General features: G+C 47.0%; 1 protein-coding gene and 1 non-coding gene across 2 annotated transcripts; both read left to right on the top strand.

Moving 5' to 3' along the window:
- The first annotated feature begins 276 nt into the window (after positions 1-276).
- Positions 277-348, top strand: trnah-gug (transfer RNA histidin (anticodon GUG)). The gene has a single exon. It is a non-coding gene; the product is annotated as a tRNA-His (tRNA).
- Positions 349-1539: 1191 nt separating this feature from the next.
- arhgap39 (Rho GTPase activating protein 39) lies at positions 1540-21582 on the top strand. The gene is made up of 11 exons (XM_086047994.1): positions 1540-1764; positions 13004-13429; positions 14182-15448; positions 15536-15700; positions 15821-16006; positions 16147-16360; positions 16595-16668; positions 16734-16933; positions 17073-17164; positions 17801-17970; positions 18813-21582. The coding sequence occupies exons 1-11, from the start codon at positions 1754-1756 to the stop codon at positions 19005-19007; spliced, it is 3000 nt and encodes a 999-aa protein (XP_085904120.1). The 5' UTR covers positions 1540-1753; the 3' UTR covers positions 19008-21582.
- The last annotated feature ends 122 nt before the right edge of the window (positions 21583-21704 follow it).

The following is a 21704-nucleotide window of genomic DNA, read 5'->3' as shown; positions in this document are numbered from 1 at the left end:
TTTTTATCATGGAAATTCACATTTATTTTTATAAAAAATACAACGAAAAGAAAAATTACAATATGAACATTTTGTTTGTGTTTATGATGTTGATTATTAAATCTAATTAAAAATTTGACAGGTGTTGCATTTCTTTTTGCTTATTAATCAATCAATGGATCAATCAAGCGCAATTTACATCCTCGCTAGGACAATGTTGACATATTCGACCTCACCCTCCAGCCGTCGCATTTCTACTATCCTGCTGATAATTTGGGTCATCGCAGAACGCAGCACGCCGTGATCGTATAGTGGTTAGTACTCTGCGTTGTGGCCGCAGCAACCCCGGTTCGAATCCGGGTCACGGCACGTACTTTTGAAATTAATCTCATTCCACTCCATAACTTCCAATGGTGAATAGACTTGGTTCTTCTCCAGCGGTTACATTTGACAGTCTTTGGTTTTCTTCATGTACTGATGGGTTATTTTGGGTGCTGAGTGGGCTTTGAGAAGTCACCACATGGGGGCGCTGCAGTCTGTCAATATCGACATATACTGGACAGTACAGAACACGTCAAAACTACAACTCATCTTATTTTTGTGGATTAATGTAGATCAATTTTGTCGCATTTGGGGGGCAAAGTACAGCCCATGCACAACGTTCTGGTGTCCACTGTTGCATTTTTGAAATGGCCAAATGTTTCAAGAGAACTAGAATGCTTTTGTGGCCTACAGTAACATTTTCCTGGATGCTTTTGTCATAACATTGGCAGAGCGTAATTGCTTGCAGCAGAGCTTTCAACTTTATTGACAATATAAACTCAACCAGTTTACTGGTCAAATATATCATTTAGTGAGGACGTACGTGTGTGTGTACGATGACACAAGTAATGTTTTAATGGCAAAAAAATGGTGTCCATTTTTGCCAGAAGGAATCAAATTTTAGATTTCCTGATTTCTGAAGATTTTCTACAATATGCCAGTCGGCCTGTGTGAATCTTGAACCATTGGCGATGTCAGAGGTCACGGATGTTCTTCCACACCAAAATCATCCAGGCATATGTGTTTATGGAGGTTGCTCTGTGCACTGAGCACAAAAGACAACGACTTTAAACCGTAAACATTCAGTCTCTGATTATGTTTCCACCTCTTTTGTCATGACTTCAGTTTTCGTCTCTGTAATGGGAGCAAATGATGAAAAATTCGGGACAATGTGATGTCTGATTCCACCTGGCCCCCAGGTGGACTGGATGATGTCCGTCCGCCTATACTTTCCAGGGTGCCCCAGAGCATGCTGGGATTGGCGTGCAGTCACGGGGCATCCTAACGTTCGGTTGCACCGTACCTGTCCTGGCATCACGTTCGGGTCTTCGCGGATTGAACGCTTCAAAGCCAGTGCGCATTCTCCCTAATGTGCAAATGTAGCAAAAATAGCCCAGTTTTGGAAGAAAGTCAGCCAGTTTCAGAATAAAATCACTAACAGATTTTGATACAGAGCATACGCTTTAAAGGGCTATTATGTCGTCAATCAATGTTTCTTAACTATAGCTTTAAAATGCCACAGCGTTAGGGATGAAACCGGATACACACATTTGGAAATAGTTTTATTGCGAAAACCTTAACCGGATGAAGCATTGGTCCTTGCCTCTGTCTTAACACTCGTCTGGCCCGACTTGGGGGTTCTGGTTGGACTGCGGCGGCTGCGTTTTCGGCCAACATGGAGCGAACCTCTGTGGGATTTACTCTACAGGGATTTTAACAACCGCCGGGGAAAATGGCTGAGAGGTGAGTCTCACCGACGCGTGCTTTCGCCGTTTCGTCGACGGGATGAAGCGAGCGATTTTGCCTGGCGAGGACGAACGGACGGACGGTCGCCGCGTCCGGGCCACCATTTATCAACGTTCTCGCCAAAGAGCCCGTGGCAGGTGCGCCTGGCTCGGCGTCAGGTGCTCGCCGACCTCCGCTGGGCTCTCGAGGGGTCGCCGGTGCCCGGGGGGAGGTTGCTGGCCGGCGGCTGCCGACCGCCTGTGTGCACCTGTCGGAGCGAATCGTCCTCACCTCAGCGGAATGCGGCTAATGCTAACGGAGGATGCTAACGGAGCATCAGTGCGGGATGAGGAGGATGGGGAGTCTTCAGCATCCTCATCCTCACCGAGGATGCACCGAGTCAGTCTAACGTTGCCTTTCCGTCAACAAATATTGTGTATCTATGGGGAAAAACAATCAAATCACTTTCCTCGACAGATATATTATATTTTGTGAGGTGAGCAAAGTCTCTCATTTTTGCGGAAATGCAACTTTTTCTAGTCAACTAGGGCATTTTGGTGCACAAATATTGCACGTAAGTGGTCAAATGTAGACGTTGAAGGCACCGTGTAAAGTTTTTGTGGCCTCACCCTCATCCTGATGATGGATGAAGGCAGACAGCAGGAAGTGCGGCGCCCTTCTGCTTCCATTGCGACGCCTTTCAGGCACACGTTGCCTTCTCCCATTCGGCGAGTTCGTCAAACAACGCGGATGGATTGTCTTATGTGACGTCACACAGAGGGCAGCACGTACGGCCGCTATTGGTTAGCTTGCCTGCCTCGCAGTTTGGACGTTGGGGGTTCAAATCTGGTCACTGGAGTCTGACTGGGGACAAGTCAATTGTTAGACTATATGTGTCTTAACTTTGATGACCAGTTCATGGTTTGTCTATCCTGCAACAGGCTGGCAACCAGTACAGGGTGTTCCCAGCCTCTGGCCCACAAATCAAAACGTGAGCCAAACTAGCTTCTTAAAACAGCTGCTTTAAACATGAATTTCAGCCTTTGCCCTTTAACGTGTCTTTGGTGAAAAGAGGCCAAATTTGCAACTGGATGACGAACTCAGCCTCTCTCCATATGCAGAATCAGAGGGCTCGTGGTAGCTGTTGGGAAAAGTGCTCTGAGGTGTGTCCCTGGTTCATTTGACTCACTTCAGCCGCGGTCCGGTGGAACATTTAAAACAAGCCAAATTTGAATGCGGTCTGGTCCCTGCGGGAAGGCGAGCGCACTCAACCTTTGTTCTGTGGACATTTGGGGAGTTGACACGGAGGAGGCTAGCTTGTATGTGGCACAGCATGCTACGTACAGCAGAAGCTGCTACATGCTATGCTAGCATGGTTGCCCCCGCTTAATAATTGATGTCTGATGCATTTGTGTGTCACGCGGATCATGTATCCTCTTGTAAATCACGACAGGCACACACACACACACACGCATTGAGCCTGGTTGTTTTGAACCAAGGCTGGTTTGCACAAAATGCAAATATTGTTGTGTATGCAAGATGATCTGTGTGAAGGTGTCAGACAAGACGATGTGCCAATCATCATTGAGGGTCAAAATATTGGAAGCAGCTCTCAGTAACCGTAATGTAAATAAATGGTAAACAGTCGTCAAAGTTCAGCTACTGAAATTTGCCCGGAATGGCCGCCTTCAAACCAAAATGGCCAACTTCCTGTTCAATTTTGGGTGTGAGTTTTATTGACGACCGCAATCAATGATGATAATGATTGGTAACTTAATACTGTACACGCAATTGAGTGTCAGTGGCGGGAAAAATGAATTAGGGTTCCAAGCTGTTGTGGGCTTTCAAAACTGTGTCAAGGATTAAGGTTTCCGATTAAGGTTAAAACTCTGCGTTCGGGTTTCAAACAAGGTTCAGGATTTCAAATTAGGGCTCAAAGCCTGAAAGTCGGTGTAAGGAGCGGCGATGGTTTGTGGTCGTTATTGACTTGTTGCGGTGCGCCGCGCTAATCTTTGCTAGTAGCTAGCAGCGGGTGTCCGTTGGTTGGTGGGCCGGGTGTGTGCGTGTCAGCGACCCGAGTGTATTGGGGGCGGGGCACTTTCCCACTCTAATAGGATTACGTCTTATTGTATTTGTTGAAATGTTGCTCACAATGTGTGTGTGTGTTGTGGTATGCCGTTGTGTGGCTGTGTGTGCGCAGGGTTGTGTGATATTTGTGTGTGTTGGTGCAAGTGGGTTCGCTGTGTGAGTGTATACTGTACGTGTGTTGATTTGTGTGTCTGTGTTGAGTGTGGTGCGGTGTGTGATGTGTGTGTCGGTGTGATGTGTCTGTTAAGGTTTCTCAGTGTGTTATTGTGAATGGGTGTTGTGAGTGTGTTTGCGTGGATGTGTGTGTTTGAGTCGCGTGCGTGGTGTGCATATGGCGATGACTGTGTGCGTTTATGCGATGTGTGTGTTTTGTGTGTGCGTGTTAATGTGACAAGATGAGGGAATGTTAACAAGGAGGAGGCAATTTTAATTAACTCTGCTTGTGTGTGTCTGTGGGCCAATTGTCATTACGCACACACACACACACACACACACACACTGACAGGTTGTGGAAATGAACGAAATCCCCGCAGCCGTTGTTGATGTTGTCGTTTCAGTGTTGGCGGCGGTAGATCAACACAAAAAGCTGCGGCGGCACACTTTGATTTGCGCACACACGCACACACGCATTCAGTGGGGGAGGTGTCGTCTACTTCTTCAAGCTGCCGTCGTCACACCCAAAAGTGCTTAATGGATGCTAAAATGTTAATTTGCCAACCTGGCAAACATTGCTAATTGATGCTCTGGGTGAAAAAATGAAATTTTAATCCAATTTTGTGACAAACAACAACAACAACATCAGAAGTACATGCAGCAAGATTTTCACTCAACTTTTTATTCCCCTTTTAGCCCACAACCGAGTAGTGATCATACATACAAAAATACATGACAAAGACGATTGCAAAATCTTAGTTAAGTTGCAATAATAGTAACAGTAATTTGTTGTTTTACGCAGAGGATAAAGAATATGTGTCTGCCAGTGTTGTTATATTGTCTGTCGATGTGTTGCGTCACCATTTGGTGTTCACATATCCTAAGTGTCATAACTACCGCCATGTCGATGCCCTTCTATGGTGTTTTCTATTAAATGTCAGCATTAAGCTAGTGGACTATTGTAAGACAAAGTTAACCACACTAACACCAGGAACTTCAATTTTTGCATACAAATCAAGAAAAAAAGGCTTCAAGCTGTTAACTGCCCCTCCTAGCTCGAGGTAGCGCTAAAACTCAACTAAACAATGAAAATTACGATTTGTGTATTTATAACAATCAAACAAGTACGGCCATCGGTAGCTTAATGCTAACTCTAATTAGCGTCGATGTTATCGTGCTTTAATTAAGCATCCGACTGAACACAAATGCTTCACCGCCAACTTTTGGACAGACAGTACAACAGCGCTCAGCAGCCATGTATTCTTGATCCTCTGCATGGACGTACAACTATTAGTGGCGCACCGATGAGCTCAGAGAGGAGTTGAGGCGTGTCGAATCCGCCGCTGTGCCTGGCAGCACTCGGATGTAAACATGAGGCGGATCCACCTTCAGTACGATGGAAGAATACTCGGAAGGTGCGTGCGTGGGGCTCGCTCGTGCTGCAGTGGACACGCAAGCCGCTCATTTTGCGCGTGTGTGCGCGGACGCGCGCGCTAATGGCTGTGATTGGTCCCAGGGTGTAGGCTGGGGGGTCGGAGTGGTCAAACAAGCCCACTCAAGTGTTCCGCTTGCTATTCAAAGTCACTCAACCCACACAATACGTGTGTGTGCGTGTGCGTAATAGAGCTGTAAAAGACTCTGGCCGAGCACAATATGCCTCTTGATGTCCTTGACGGCCTTTTGGGCGTATGCGGTACAGTAAAGCGGACTGTAGAAAGATGAACGTCACCAAACAAAATCGCAATCGGGATAATTTGTTGAAATGATGCTTTCAAGCCAAGCTTAGGGTTTGGAACACAACCCACGAGTTGAAACAAGGCATTCTGATAAATATTGCGTTTGTGGAATAAGTGTTAAGTTTTTAGCCATCACTGGGGGCGGCCATTTTGTCTTCTGTCGACTGAAAATGACATCACAACTGCTCACAACGACTAATCACGGCTCAGATTCGGAAAACAGGTCGGCCGTGATTGGTTGTTGTGAGCGGTTGTGATGTCATTTTCAGTCGACAGAAGACAAAATGGCCCCCCCATGAGATGGCTAAAAAGGGGGGCATATTGCTACTTAAGTCATATTCCACAAACGCAAAATGAATCAGAATATGTTTGGTTTGACTTCCTCTTTAAAGCCAGGGTTACGCTTTCAAGTTAAGTTTCAAACCCGGTTAGGGTTTCAAACAGTGGTTATGGTTTGAAGTTTGGGTTTGAAGCCAGGGGTTGTGGTGCCAAGTTAGGATTTCAAATTAAAATTTCAAGATTGAGTTCAGGTTTCAAGTCAGCGTTGGGGTTTTCAATGTGGGTTTCAAGCATGGGTTATAAATTACGGTTCCAAGACAGGCTTACAGTTTGAAGATAGGGTTATGGTTTCAAACACTGGTTACAGTTAGGGTTTGAAGTCACAGGGTTGGGGTTTCAAGTTTTGATTTATCATTACGGTTTCAAGACTGAGTTAGGGTTTGAAGTCAGGGTTGGGGTTTCAAGTTGGGATTTGTAATGAAGGTTGCAAGTCAGCGGGGGGCGCGGAGGGGGGTCACGCTACCTCTGCAGACATAGCACATGTGCAGCAGCAGAGGGTCACGCCATCACTAAGGCCGCGGTTGCTAGGAGACCGTCTCCCCCGCACTCGGCCGATGTAACTGTAACGCGCACACAATAGACGTGTGTGTGCGCGTGTGTGTGTGTGTGCATGACATATGCAGCGTTATCCTCACTTTAGATGTCAAAAGGATTTGGTGGCTCCCGGTGTTTTTTGTTTTTTTTTTCCCCTGCGGCAGACGACCGGCAATGGCTCTTTGAGTATTTAAGGTGGCTCCAGAAACTTGTGGAAAAATGTTCAGTGCAAAATCCCCCGATCAATGTTTTTACAGCTCGACCTTTTGTCATGTTTATTAATACGCAACAACACGTAGAAGCTCCCCAAAGCCCAAACGATTCAAGTTCATTCCAATTGAAAGAAACGACGGACCGATTGATAGCAAACAGAGGATGATGGTGGGGGTGTGGGCGGGGACGGGGGCGGGGGTGTGTCACTTGCTGTATCTCCTAATTGGTATTGACCGTGGAATCCTCCGCTCTGTTATTCGTGCGGCGATTGGACGCAGCCGGCTCACTGACACGGAAAGTCATCAGTGGATGTGGAGCATCCTCGCCGTGGAATTGATGAGGCCACATCCGGGGGAGGATTGATACAATGGATTCCGCCTACTTTCTTTCATCCAAATTCGAAAAGAAATCGAATGAAAACAAAGCACTGTGAACCCTTTCGCTTTCGCTTCACTTTTCCCACATTTGATCACATTTTACAAATCGCCAATCAATGGATTTTTTTTTAAACTCGTGTATAAATATTGACAGCCTTTTTAGAATTGAGTATTCTGCTGATCATACCATCGATAAATTGCGAAAAATAATCCCCCCCTCTCCAAAAAAAAAAAATCCAATCAAATTGATTTCACATGATTAAACATAACCTGTATGTCTGAGGTGCATTTTTTTTTTTTTGCACTTTAAAAGGCGTGGCCTGGCCTGGTGAGTGATGTGGGCGTCAGCAAATGAGCAACATTAGTTGTCTGTATCCATGCTCATGTTCTGTTGCTAATCAAAACAGCAGCACCTAGCAAGGCATTCAAAACAGTTCACTGCACGTCCGCATTTTATGTTCCCTTGCTAAGCAAAATAGCAGCTCCTACCACGGCTCGTAAACAGTCTCTCGGGTGAATTCAAGTGTGGAGTCTTGCCGCATGTCCACTACCAGCGTATAAAAACGGTTGCGCTAACAGCTTGTCGCACACAGTGTTCGCCACGGTGGCAGTTCCAGGGGGAGAGTTGATAGCTGGCGAGCAAACAGAGCAGCTAGCATGTGCTAACGCGCGGCACGTGCGCACACTCGAGGTGTGCGCTAGCCGCCGGTGCCGAGGACATCTGTGCGGGCGCTCTCGCTGTTCGTGGCGAGGACGGTTGTACACGCTCGTCAAATGCCGTGAAATCAGCTGATGCTGACTCACTCGCAGGCGTAGCGTGACGGCGGCTAGCTAGCGCCGTGCGTGCGGACGGGAAAGAGCAGCTCATGCATTTCACATGAGCCAGCTCGCAAATGGACAGAGTAGCAATCAATGTTTAATTAGCCGCACATAGTTTATTAGTCACCAAGCGTGTGCGTGCGCGTCACATGACATCCGCTTGACGGATACAAATAGGATATGATACGTATGGAAAATGCTTTTTAGCCGTCGGAAATGATGGGAGAAGGAAACTGCACTTTAAGGGCTCTATTTTTGTGCCCAGCGCAAGTTGAACTGCGCTCATGGGTGGAGTTTTCTTTCTGTTGGTATTTTCGCAGACGGGCCCATGCAGGAGATCGACGCATGCAAAGTACATTTAAAAGGAAGGAACTTGCGGATCATGTAAAGTTGGTCACGGTGGAGTGGGCACTTTATGAAAGAAATACGATGACATCCACCGCGCACGTCTGCGGCGCTCAGAATCTGTATGCTTGCGCCTCCATCAAATACACCAAATCGCGTTACACCATCTGCACCACAACTTAGACCTGTTTTTAGCTGGTCTAAATTCTGGTCTACTTTCTGTTAGGCCAAGCGCACGTGCGCCTGTCTACAAGAAAAGGGCCCAAAAGTGTACTGGCAAGGTTTTATGTCATTTTGTTTTACATCCTTTACTGTCGTAAACCAAATTGTTTGTTTGCGACATTTGTACCTCGTGGTTCCACTGTACTTTCTCTTTTTGCCATGATTCGGCAAGGTGTGCTCACTTGTTTTTTAGGCTGCTTTATGATCCCTTCACCTTGGGTTCGCCCCTTGGTGGTTGGTTGACTACTTGTTGGGAAAGTGCTTGATTCGCTATGCAGAGCAGAGCCCACGTTTGAAATGTAAAAATGTCCAACTATCGAGTTCATTTAATCGTTTCATCTGCGCCTTACACACCTGGCGTTTATCTTTCTTCTTCTTTTGAGAGTACCATCACAAACAAACCCACAGAAAAAGCTCAGATTAAAAGAGCAATCACGTGTTGTGCAGGACACTTTTAACGGCTTGAGTAAAATGCATGTTCCATAATTTGTCATTAAAAGCAGCACCGGCGTGTGGGAGGAAAAGCTGCTACGCTTGAGCTGCAGTGACGAGGTGGCACAACAGCCTTTGCGGCCATGTTGTGTGGCGCGGCGGGGGGCCCCGACTGGCACCTCCAAATGTTTTCAGGGCGCCCGAGGGAGCTCGCTTGCCGATTGTTCTCCCGGCTTTCCCGGAGGCCGCTTTTGTGTCGGCAAGGGCCCAGCCGACCCCGGGAAGCTCACCGGGGACGACGCTGGAACCCACGGAGAGGAGATGCTGCGCTTGGCTTTGAGCGACTGCGACAGAATGAGAGGAATGCCGGGACGCGGCAGATGGCGGGGGAGGAGCCCGCCGCTTCTCCTCGGAATAACTCACACCAACATTCCCCTTCTTCCTTCCTTCTCCTCTTTCCTGTCAACGCCGTTTCAAGACGGGCAGCGTAGGCCCGCAGCTAACAATCACTTTGATAATCGATTCATCTGGCGATTATTTTTTCGATGCCATCCCTTTACGGCAGATGTTGGCAAATGCCTTCTTTTGTAAGACAAATGAGTCTGCTTTCGTGGAAGCGTACGGAAATCGGAGAATATGGTTGAGAGGCCAAAATTCTGAGGATTTGGACCTTTCAAAGTTTTAACAATGCCACTAAACAATTTATCAATGATCAAAATAGTTGTTGATTAATTTGATCATCAATTTGGTGTCTCGACTACTGTACATCCAGAATTGACCAGGGCTGCAGCTATTAGATATTTTTAGAGTTGAGACTTCTATTGATTATCAAATAAATTAATCGATGAATTCGATAAAAATTGGGAGGAAAACAAGAATAACACCAGCACAAAATGAGGTGCAGGTATTTTGTGCCAAATTATTTCCACAAAGATTTGTGCGTGCGTCTGCTCTAACATTAGTCCATGTGGAAAAAGATTTTTGTTCCAACCTTTTTTTTAAAAAATATAATTATTCAATTCATAAAAGTATTTCGCGAAATTTTGTTACACATTTTTAAAATTTAAAATTATAGGTGAATTTGAATGTTACAAGCTAGCGCATTATTTTTTTTATCTGATTTTTATAAAAAGTTGCATGTAAGATATTGCAATTTTCATTTTAAAGTGTATAAAAATATGATGAAAATTTAACACAATATTTTAAAGGTCAGCATTACAAGATATTGTACTTTATTTTAAATAATTTGTAAAAGTATTTTCTGAAAATGTGTCACAATTTTTGGTCCCAATTAAAATTGTATGTTACAAAATATTTATTTAATTTATTTTCAATTAAGATATCAAACTTTGTATTTTACAAATTTATCACTATTTCAATATGCAATTGTATTTAAAGTGGAATCTATCTCATTATTTTTTTGGCAATTTTTTTTTGAGTTGGAGGTTACAAGATACCATTCCATTTTTATAACAAAGATACCACACTCATGCCAACATTTTGCTTTGTCACCGATAACACCAAACTTAGATAAGACGGCGCACGTAGACCCACCGGAAGCTTGTTTTGTTAAAAAGAAAAAAAAATCAGTAGAGGACGGCGTGTTCTGTCTAATTTGAAACGTCTTCCGTGTTTAATCTGGATTACAATCTGGTGGATTTGCTTAGCCGAGCAGAACCGAGCGGCGAGCACTTGAAAGCCTGGAAAGACAAAATGAAAGACATGCACAGGAATGCAAAATAAGCAAGACCAATGTTGCATTCAGGGACATAAAGCGATGAGGAGGACGCGTTGCGAGATGCTGGCCAGGGGACGCCAGAAAATGTCGGCTCTCGTGGTAAACACACTTCAAGCCTCTTTGGATGCGCCTGCAAGGATCACTTCAGGAAAATGACACGGGAAAAAAACGGATAATTGTCGCATTTCACAGGCTTGAATTGTACTGACCCAGAGGAGGAGAAAGCAAGCGTTTTGTCAAAAGCAAACCAGTCCAGCAGAAGAGTGACTTTGACGCTAATATTTTGACATAGCAAACTATAAAACAACAAGACTGACTAAGGGCTTTTGTTGACAGATATACAACCAACAATTATTTTAATAATCGATTACACTTCTTGCATTGAATCGTATCGTTTCAGATGAGCCAAATATTGCTCTTGAATCCGTTCTTTTCAGCTAAATATCAATTGCCCGAGTCGTTACTCGATACTCAGAAACACAAAAGTGTGCCTGCAACCGTCAGCTTTTTCACACTTTTGTTAGCGTCAAACGGTCCATTTTTGCACGTGAGCTAGTCGAGCGTGTGGAGGTCGTATGATGTCGCAAGCGTGAGAGCGGCGGCAAGATGGCCGACGCCCCGCAGCCATCAGCTGGCCGCCAAACGCGCGGCGACCTTTTAGCCGCTCTGATTGTCCTTGTCTACTAGCGTTAGCGTGACGGACGCTAGCTCACACTTTATCACCCCCCGTCCTGCCATTCCCGCATTTGCCATTGACACACACGGCATCCCGGCTCCGTGCTTCTGATAGGACCCCCAAAATTGGAAAATTCCCTCCGTTTCCGTAAATTTCACGCAGAATAGTAACATGAGAAGAAAATGACACGAGGGGGGGAAAAGAGGTTGAAAAATGGCAGCTATAAACGGCTGTGCGAAAGGGGTTACCGTGTCAATCGTCAGTTTGTCGCTCGTGAATATTTCATCCGGCGTCGTCGGCTCAAAGTGGGTCATTTGGAACGCAAAGGCGTGAAGCAATTACGGCCAATTAATCCTCCCGTCGCCCCAACAGATTTCTACTTAACGGTCCCCGTCTGCTCCGTTTGACGCGGAGGCACTGTGACAGCGTCCCTGCACAAACATGCGCTAAATGTCCCTTTTTGGGAGATAGTTATGGAAATTGTTCAAGCAATTTCATCCGTGCTACAAAATATACCAGTCAAAATATCACAGTTTCTTTCACGCAGAGAGCCGGCAAAATTGTCCCCCATTCCGAATTGGGAGGTGAGGTCAAGGAAGGAATTTCCCGTCTCCTGATGCAAGAGCAACAGACGCGAGTGTAGAAGGGAAAAGTGAGAAGTTGAACAGCCGACACCGACTGCTGTGTTGCACAGTCATCGTGTTGTCGGAATGCGTGACGCCGCGACAGTTGTGTGACCGAATCATGTTGCAGCGTAAAAAAAGGGGATAATGTGTTCCAGTTGTACACCACAATGATAACTTATCGTGGAACAAACAGTAGTCGTCCACATACCCCAAAAAATTGCTTCCCACAAGTGTGAAGCTGGCTGTCACATTCTAATGTTAACTTTTTTTATTTTTTTTTTATTTTTAATCCTCGCTCTTCACCCTCTCTCCGTGATGTGCGCACACTCACAGCCCACAACAGGGCACTCTAAAGCGGCCGTGCCAGTCAGCTATCTGAAGGGAAGGCACATTTTCGAATAGCTTGATATTACTGGCCGTTTACAGTGCTTGATTTTTCTTTAGGCCTTTAAACACTTATACACAACCATTGCACTAATGTCCCCTAATGTGTTTATAGTAACAACATTAATTTTCAAACAAACAATCTGAATTTATCATCGGACAACATGATTAAATAACCATGCCCAAAGTCATGTTTTGTAGGTGTAAAAAGCAGGATTGAAGAGGATTTCTGTTTTCATTCTTTTCAAATGTGGGGTGTAGCATATTATTGTGCCGCCATCTATTAGCCAGCAGTGGAAATACACCCAAAATAAATAGGAGGCAGAACAAAGTAGTCCTAAACTGGACAAAAGAAAATCCGCACAATAGCGTAGCCGCGATGTATGAAGGTTTGCAGTATCTTCATCACCAGTAGTACACACTTGTCAGCCTTTGTGCGCATTATCAGCAATTATCTTTAGCTAGCTCTGTATTGCTTGACAGGGTCTAACATTTCAGTTTACATGGCTGAGAATAGCATAGCCGCATGCTAACCGAACTTCGCTGACCGGGGCTCGCCATTTGTGTGCCGCCAGGTTGGAGTGGGTGGAGATCATCGAGCCGCGCACGCGCGAGCGCATGTACGCCAACCTGCTGACGGGCGAGTGCGTGTGGGACCCGCCGCCGGGCGTGCGCATCAAGCGCACCGGCGACAACCAGTGGTGGGAGCTGTTCGACCCCAACACCTCGCGCTTCTACTACTACAACGCCTCCACGCAGCGCACCGTCTGGCACCGCCCGCAAGGCTGCGACATCATCCCGCTGGCCAAGCTGCAGACGCTCAAGCAGCACACCGACGCCGCCAGCCCCCGCCACGCCGCCGCCGCCACCACCGGAGGAGGAGGGGCGTCGGCCGACAACAGCCCGGGACGCAACAGCGGGGTCAGCCGGGAGGGGAGCACTTCGTCCTCCCTGGACCAGGAAGGGACGGACAAGCAGGCCGGGAAAGACGAAGCCGAGCGGTGAGTGAGGGGACCGGCGCCGTTAGCCTAACCAGCTAGCTAAGCTAACCTTACCTAGTAGGTTAACCAAAAGTAAAACTACAACATTTGACATATTTTCGTAAATAAAATGAAAATAACGGAAATGCTTTCAAAGTTTTGCGAAAATAAAACAAAGTTTTGTCGCACTGGGTTCGCGTTGACTACTTTTGCCATATATGTGAAAAACGTTTGGTATAAGAGCAGAGCGTTTGTCTGCAAAAAGGCCTGCTGAGGCTCTGAAAATGTCGCGTTGGGCCTTCAAAAGACCGGAAGCGTCTTTGAAGGCTTCTCTTCTTTGTTGTCACATTCTCACGCTGGCGCTATTCAGCGCCCATTCAGCTCGCTTCCGGGGTGCGAAAGCGCCAGGTGACCAATCAATTTCACACTCGGCTCCTCTTCTGGTTGCCGGCGGATGCCAAGTGAGCAGTTTGCTCGCTCGCTCGCTCGCTCGCTCGCTCGCTGCCAGAGGAAATTCTTGCCTGATTAAAGCTTGGACACGAACTCGATGAACTTCGGCTAATTAAACACTCGCACCCTTTCCTTCCCTTAATTACTGACTTGAATTCACTTTCATCTCCTGCTCTCACCTCGTTTTTCTTCTGTGAGTCCTCTTGTCATCTCATCTTTTTTTCCTCCCCTTCCTACTCTTCCTCTCCTCGTCTCCTTTCCTCGTGCCCTCATTTCCATTCCTCCTCTTATCCCCTCGTCCTTTCTCCCGGCCTCCACCTCAGGACGTCGCCGTTCAGGTGGAACACGGGTACGAAGGAGCGCATGCTGATCAAGGTGACGGACCGCGAGCCCAGCTTCCTGTCGCACCAGGGCAACGGTTACTCCCCGTGCGACCCGCCCACGCCGGGGGCTCTGCCAGGCGGGGGCACGGCCGCGCGAACGCGCCGTTCCTCCGGGGGCGGCAACCCGGTGCCCTCCGAGCCCGACGGCTCCCCGCTCCCGTACCCGGAGCGCCGGCATTCTCCCTTCCTGAAACGCGCCGAGCTGGGCGGCTCCCAGCGGCGCTCGTCGGCGGACTCGCAACCGTCGTCGCCGCGCTACGCCTACGAGCCGCCGCTCTACGAGGAGCCGCCCTCCGAGTACCAGCCGCCGCCCATCTACGAGGAGCCGCCCCCCGACATCCACCTGTCCGACTCCTCCTTCTACGGCACCGGGAAGTCGCCCGCCCGCAAGACCTCGGTGCCCCTCTACCACTCCCCCAAGCAGTCCCCTTACGGCCAGCTGGTTCTGACCCGGCAGAAATGTCCCGAGAAGACGCAGAGTTTGGAGTACAGTCCCGTGGGGAAGGAATATGTCAAGCAGCTGGTGTACGTGGAGCAGTCGTCCTCCAGCCCCCGCTTCAAGACGGCCGACCGCCTGCTGCGCTACGGCACCACCGGCGGCTACGGCGGCTCCTACGGGGGCTCCTACACCCTGCAGCACAGCCAGTCTCTGATCAGGGACCCCCGCCTGCTGCTGGATTACAGCGGCGAGGGCGGCGAGGGGGGCCAGAGGCTGCTCTACGAGGACTCCATATCCTGGTCGTCCAGCCAGACTCACTCTCTGTCCTCGTCCTCCGCCGGCCCTTTCTCCCCTGGCGGGAACCGCAAGCGCAAGAGCCGCAAGCCGTCGCTCCCCCAGGAGCTGGCCCGCTGCGGCGCCCCCGACGGCGACTTTGGCGGCACGGCGTCGGAGGCCATGCTGGCGCAGGCCCGGCTGGCGTGGGAGGCGCAGCAGGTGATGAAGCAGCGCAGCAGCTGGGACTCGGGCCAGGGCGGCGGCGCGCAGAGCTCCAAGGACGGCTACGAGAGCGACGGCGCCGTGCCGCCCCCGCTGCCGGGGCCGGTGGTGAGGGCTTTCAGCGAGGACGAGGCCCTGGCGCAGAGCGACGGGCACCTCTGGAAGAGGAGCACCTTCGAGCGCCTCGGATTCCCGCAGGCCCTGCTGGAGAAAAGTCTCTCCATGCAGACCAGCCTGGCCTCCCCCGAGACGTATCTCCATCCCTCGCAGGTACCCTGGGGCGGCCTCCGGGACCCGACGGCTAGCCGCCGGAAGCGCTCCGCCGGCCACTTAACTTTTCCCTTCTTCCCGTCTCAGTCGGAGGACCTCGGAGCCTGCGCCCAGTTTGAGGCCAGTCGCAATGCCAGGAACATGATGCCGAGCGCCAGCTGCGGCGTTTTCCCAGAATTCACCCTGAGGAAACCGTCCTCGGAGACCGACATCGAGAACTGGGCGTCCAAGCACTTCAACAAACACACGCAGGTGCACTGGGGCTACTTTGAGCGCTGACTTCCCACTCTTCGCGCCTGGATGATATCGTCGACTGAAGTGAAGTGTATTTTGCCTGTCGAAAATCATAATGTGCGCTTGTGCACTGGGCAGGGTCTGTTCAGGAGAAAGGTGTCCATCGCCAACATGCTGGCGTGGAGCAGCGAGCCCATCAAGAAGCCCATGATCGTCACGTCCGACCGCGGCGTCAAGAAGGAGGCGGTGGACATCTTCAAGCTCATCCAGACCTACATGGGGGATCGCCGCACCAAAGCCGACCCCCTCTGCGTAGCCCTGGAGGTACGGCGGCCGCAACGGCTAGTTACCATTAGCCTATCAATGGCGTTTTTTACACTACATGTTAGCATTGAGCAGAAAGGACTTCACTTGCATTTTTTAAGAGGCGAATACGGTGAACGCTTGCGCTCTTTCCCCTCCAGGTGGTGGTCCGCGGGTGGAGCAACCAGGGCCTCCGCGACGAGCTGTACATCCAGCTGTGCCGGCAGACCACGGAGAACTTCCGCTACGACAGCCTGGAGCGCGGCTGGGAGCTGATGGCCATCTGCCTGGCCTTCTTCCCGCCCACGCCGCGCTTCCACAACTACCTGGAGGGCTACATCTGCAGACACATGGACCCCCTCAACGACACCAAGGGTACGTAGGCGCGCACGCGGCTTGACAAGGTTCTCAAGACAAGAATAGAAAGCACATCTTCGCTAATAGTTTGAGACGAACCCTTAGCCATGTTTGGAATATTTCCACCGCCGTATTTTTGGACATTAGAGTCCAAATATTCGAAACAGCCGCCAGCAGAAATACAAATGATTAAAAGTAAGCCATGTTCAATGTTTTTGTTTTTTTTGTGTGTGTGTGTTTTATTCTGTACAGGAGTGGCTATCAGCAGCTACGCTAAACATTGCTACAGGAAGCTAACCAAGGCGGCACTGACCGGAGCCAAGAAGGTAGGCAGCGCCCGCCGAGAGCCCTCCGGTCCGGTCCGATCACGCGTGTCCACGTTGGTCCTCAGGGTCTTCAGAAGCCGTGCTTGGAGGAGATCCAGCACGCCCGCAACGCCATCTTCTGCCCGTCCATGTTCGGCTCTTCCCTGGAGGAGGTCATGGCCCTGCAGAGGGAGCGCTACCCGGACCACCAGCTGCCCTGGGTCCAGACGCGCCTCTCCGAGGAGGTCCTGGGCCTCAACGGGGACCAGACGGAGGGCATCTTTAGGTGGGGAACGTCCTTTTCTGTCTCCATCAGACGAGCGACGCTATTCCGCCAAGCTTTTTTTTTCTAAAATGAGAAATAGTAAAAATGTGGTAATAAGGCTCCATAAATTTTTTTTAAAAAGTTGCACTTGTGTGTCCAGGGTTCCAGGAGACATTGACGAAGTGAACGCGCTCAAGTTGCAAGTGGACCAATGGAAGATCCCCACAGGACTGGAAGACCCTCACATTCCAGGTCAGCGCTCACATCCGCAAACCTCACAAAAATGGATCCATAGCAAAAAAAAAACCTCAAAAGTTTGCCTTTTTTTCCCTCCAGTAGTTTTAGTATTAGTTTCAGTCTTTATATGAAGTGTTTGAATTCAGTTTGTTTGAAATTGTTTTTAGAACAGGTTTACAAGCTTTTTTTTTTTTTTAATGCTCGGTTTTAGTTTCACTTTCATTAGCTTTCGTTTTTTTCACGGGGTGTTTGAATTCAGTTACTGGTAGTTTGAATTTGTTTTTAGAGCAAGTTTGCTAGCTTCTTTTTTTCTTCTGAAGCTTGGTTTTAGTTTCGTTTTCATTCGTTTCAGTCTTATGGGGTGTTTGAATTCAGTTAATTTTTATTTGTTTTTCAAGCAAGTTTTTCCATGGTTAGTTTTAATTTCAATTTCATTACTTTTCATTTTGAACACCTGACAAAAGTCATATATGAAGGACATTTCCGCTATCATTTGATTTGCTTTTCATTACTTTTGTATGTCGTTTCAGTTTGTAAAATGCTCCCGTTTTTATGTCATTTCATGATTTTTTTTTTTTTCCCGATGCAAGTTATCTTGATTTGTTGGGTTTTGGTGTAAGTGTAACATGTTTGGTGCGCGCGCGCACACAGCGTCACTGCTGAAGTTTTGGTACCGCGAGCTGGAGGAGCCGCTCATCCCGCACGAGTTCTACGACGAGTGCGTCAAGAACTACGACAACGCCGAGGCCGCCGTCCAGGTGGTGCTGGGACTGCCGCACATCAACAAACTGGTGCTATGCTACCTCATACGCTTCCTGCAGGTACGCACACGGACGCAAGCAGCAGCCACAATAGTCGGCAGCGTTGGGCAGAGCAAGAACAGGAAATAGTTCGTTGGAATAGACAAATAATTAAACCAAAAAAAAAATACTGAACAATTTGGGTTGTGTTTTTTAGGAATTGAATTGTCATTGAATAACCAATTTTGAATCAAAGTAGTTGAATATGTATTTATTTGAATAATGAAATAATTCATGCAATTTTTTTCTGTTATTGATACTTAATTTTCTTATAATTAAGCATTTATTGAATTATAAATGTATAATATGTTTGTTAAAAAAAACATGTTCATTATAAATTAATTTTTTTCCAATGATTATAATGACAAATATTAACTAATTAATTAATGTTATTACATACAAATATTAAATGTACATTATTCTAATGAAATAATTGATGCTATTTTTTTAAAATAATACAACACATTGTGTAAAAACCGAAGCAGTTGTATTAATTAATTTGCCTAAATTTCAATATAACTTTTGTCACATTATCATTTTTTAGAGTTGGTGTAGACGTTTGAAGATTTTTTCCCCCATAATGCACTAAGATGCATTAACAAAAGATAACGTGGAACAAGTGTGGCAGTAATTGTAATTTGCGAAAAAAAAAAAAATCATAACAAAAAAACAAAAAAAAAGAAGCAGTCATTATCATTAACCAGCCAAAAGTCTTTTTCCCAAAATGCAATAACAAAAAGTGGAAAAGTTTGAGCTTTTTAAAAAAAAAAGGTTTATTTGTATTTTTGGGGGGGGATTTTTTTTTTCTGCCAAACTTGACGGTCATCCATTGTGCGTGACATGTTGTTGTCACGGCGACGCAGGTGTTTGCGCAGCCGTCCAACGTGTCGGTGACCAAGATGGACGTGAACAACCTGGCCATGGTGATGGCGCCCAACTGCCTGCGCTGCCAGTCGGACGACCCGCGCGTCATCTTCGAGAACACGCGCAAGGAGATGTCCTTCATCAGGCTCCTCATCCACACGCTGGACACCGGCTTCATGGACGCCATCCTATAACCTCCACCCCATTCCCCCCCCCCAGGAAAAATACCCAACACACACACAATAACCAACAAGAACAAGAAGGCGGCATGACCCACACCCCTGCGGTACTCCGCGTGCCTTTATGGAAGGCCCCTCCAGCCTTTTCTCCACCTCCCTCATGTCCATGCGCTAATACGCGCTTTGTCCACACCGGCAAGACAATTCGGCCCACTAGTCGCACAACTGCATCTCACTAGTGACGTTTTTACCACTTCTGCATGACATTTCTGAACATTAGTAGAAAAACTCATGACAATTTTTCCACTGCATTATGACATTTCTGTGCACTAGTACTACAACTAGGGTGCGCCGGTTGATCAAGACATTTACAAACCGTCTTACTAGTGACACTTTTTTTCCACTTCTATATGAAATCTGCAGTACATCAACTTTGGTGTACTAGAAGGACAACTACATATTACTCGTGAGGCAATGCTGTGCGCGGGTACTAGTGAAGCGCAACATGTTAACTAGTCGAATTTCAGAATTATATATATATATATATATATATATACAATTTTTTATAATGGAAAGCTGAGCATTCATTTGCTGTCCTACTAGTGTGCTGAATTGTTAAAGTTATCACACTAGTAGAGTTACTGGGGAACAGAAGAAGAACAAGTAAACCTTACTACAACACTGGGGAAAAAAAGTTGCGTGAGCTCAAACTTTCAAGGCAACAAACTTTGATAACATTTTAAATTGGGCAGATTTTTTTTCTTGTGTTTTTTACTGTGTAGTGACCTTTTCACAGCCGCCTTCCGCTATGATATGACATTTCTGCGCACTAGTTGACCAACTAGGGTGCACTAGCAGAAGTAATACGAGTGAGGCAAAACTGCACTATTTTGACATCTGCACGCTACTAGTACTACTTGTAGTGCGCTAAATGTTAACTAATAGAATTTTATAATGTCCCTCATAGTAGTCTTAGTCACACATGGTGGTCAACTAGTGCAATTTCCCCTCACTTGTACTATGCAGTTGGCCCACTAGTGTGCAAAATAATGTCGTACTGTAGTGAAGAAAAAAAAAAAAAAAAAACGACGGGTAAGACACAGATGTTCTGCCGGTGCTCTTAAACTAGATATCATCTTAAGGTCGTACTAGTATGCCACATGTGGCACAAGTAATGAAGAAAATGTCACTATTGCGCCAAATGAATTTGTTTTGCGAGTGAGGACAAAGCATGTACTAGTACATGGACTTTAAGCCGGCCGGGTATGAAGGCGATGGAGCAAACGCTGAACGTTCTTTCCGTATGCCTTCACAGCGCAGGACCAGGATGACGCCGGCGCGACTCGCCGCTGATTTGTGAATGTGTCTTTTGGTTTACTAGTCGTTTCACACCGTTTAACACAAGCGTGCTTCTCACCCCCACCCCTCCCGCACCCCCACCCCCCCGAAAAAAAAAAGGAAATGCTGCAACATCCAAGCCCCTTTCACGCAGCACCGCAAGTGCCGACACTTTCACGGGTTGAAGTGGTGTCGAAAGCGATTGTTAGCGCCCGACGACAGCGAAGGTGAGACCAATTCCAGAACACGAGTTTGAAAGTACACTGGCGCCTTGAGTTACAAGTGACCCAACTTAACGAGTTTTGACAGACACCAGCTGTCGTTTGGACAGTTTTTTTTTTTGCTTTGACTTGCAAGTTGAGATCTGAGCGCTGCATCGGCATCGACACGCCTCACAAAAAGTAGACGGCAAGAATTACATGTCACGTATTTATTAAAGCAACCACAACTTTGCTTTAGCTTAACGCTAACACATAATTGGAAACACCATTTGACGGGCCACCAAATCTAGAGTAATACTCACAGGTATAAATTCTTTATCCTCTGCAGCAAAAGTCTTCATTGAATGCGTCTGCATGACAGGCCAAGTTGCATACTGGAAGGAGTTGCAATCAAACTCTTAATTCATTATTAAATGATGTTATTACGATTGCTTTTCATAGAGTACCCCACGTCAATATCTCAAGGTGCCACTGTATTCAAACAAAATCAAAATCATTTCAAAATGTTTTCAAGGGTTTGAGAAGCCGACTGACTCAACGTTTTTTTTTAACCTGCTCTCTTTTGAACTTGTAATTTATTTTTTATTTATTTGATGCCTTCTTTACGTGTTGTACGCGTGTCAAAGATGAATGTGTGTGTGTGTGTGTGTGTTGATGTACATTAAGCGTGTACAGACAGTGTAAAGAAAACAAAATGAGAAAAACGACGTATAAAGAAAGTGCTGTGAACGTTAACAAGCTTTGAAAGGCTTTTGGTAAATTTCCTCACGTTGATGGAAGTTTACTAGTCTATTTAAAGGCGTCCCTGTGGGCGTGGCTAAGTCTGGCCAAGCGTCCAATCAGCATACACACCTAGTGACATCGAAGCGGATTGAGAAAACCAAGTTCTTTTTATATCGGGACGGCAATTTTTTTTTAGATGGAGAAGGAGAAGAAGAGTGAGGAAGTTCCGTGTTGTCTGTCACTTGTCACTTCCTGTCGAGACTGAACGTGTACCGGACATTTTGCTTTAATAAAAGACTCAAAGTGTCTTTGTCTTGACTCGTCACATTTCTGTGTGACGCTTTTATTGTGGCTGAAGTGTATTGTCACAGTAAACAATATTTAAACAACCACATAACTGCTTCACAAGAGTCAGTTTAGCCTGATGCTA

The sequence above is a fragment of the Filicampus tigris genome, chromosome 12, assembly GCF_054856515.1.
Source record: "Filicampus tigris isolate MCC_2025a chromosome 12, RoL_Ftig_1.0, whole genome shotgun sequence".
In the NCBI taxonomy this organism is placed as follows: domain Eukaryota; kingdom Metazoa; phylum Chordata; class Actinopteri; order Syngnathiformes; family Syngnathidae; genus Filicampus; species Filicampus tigris.
This window is presented reverse-complemented; position numbering and strand designations above follow the sequence as displayed.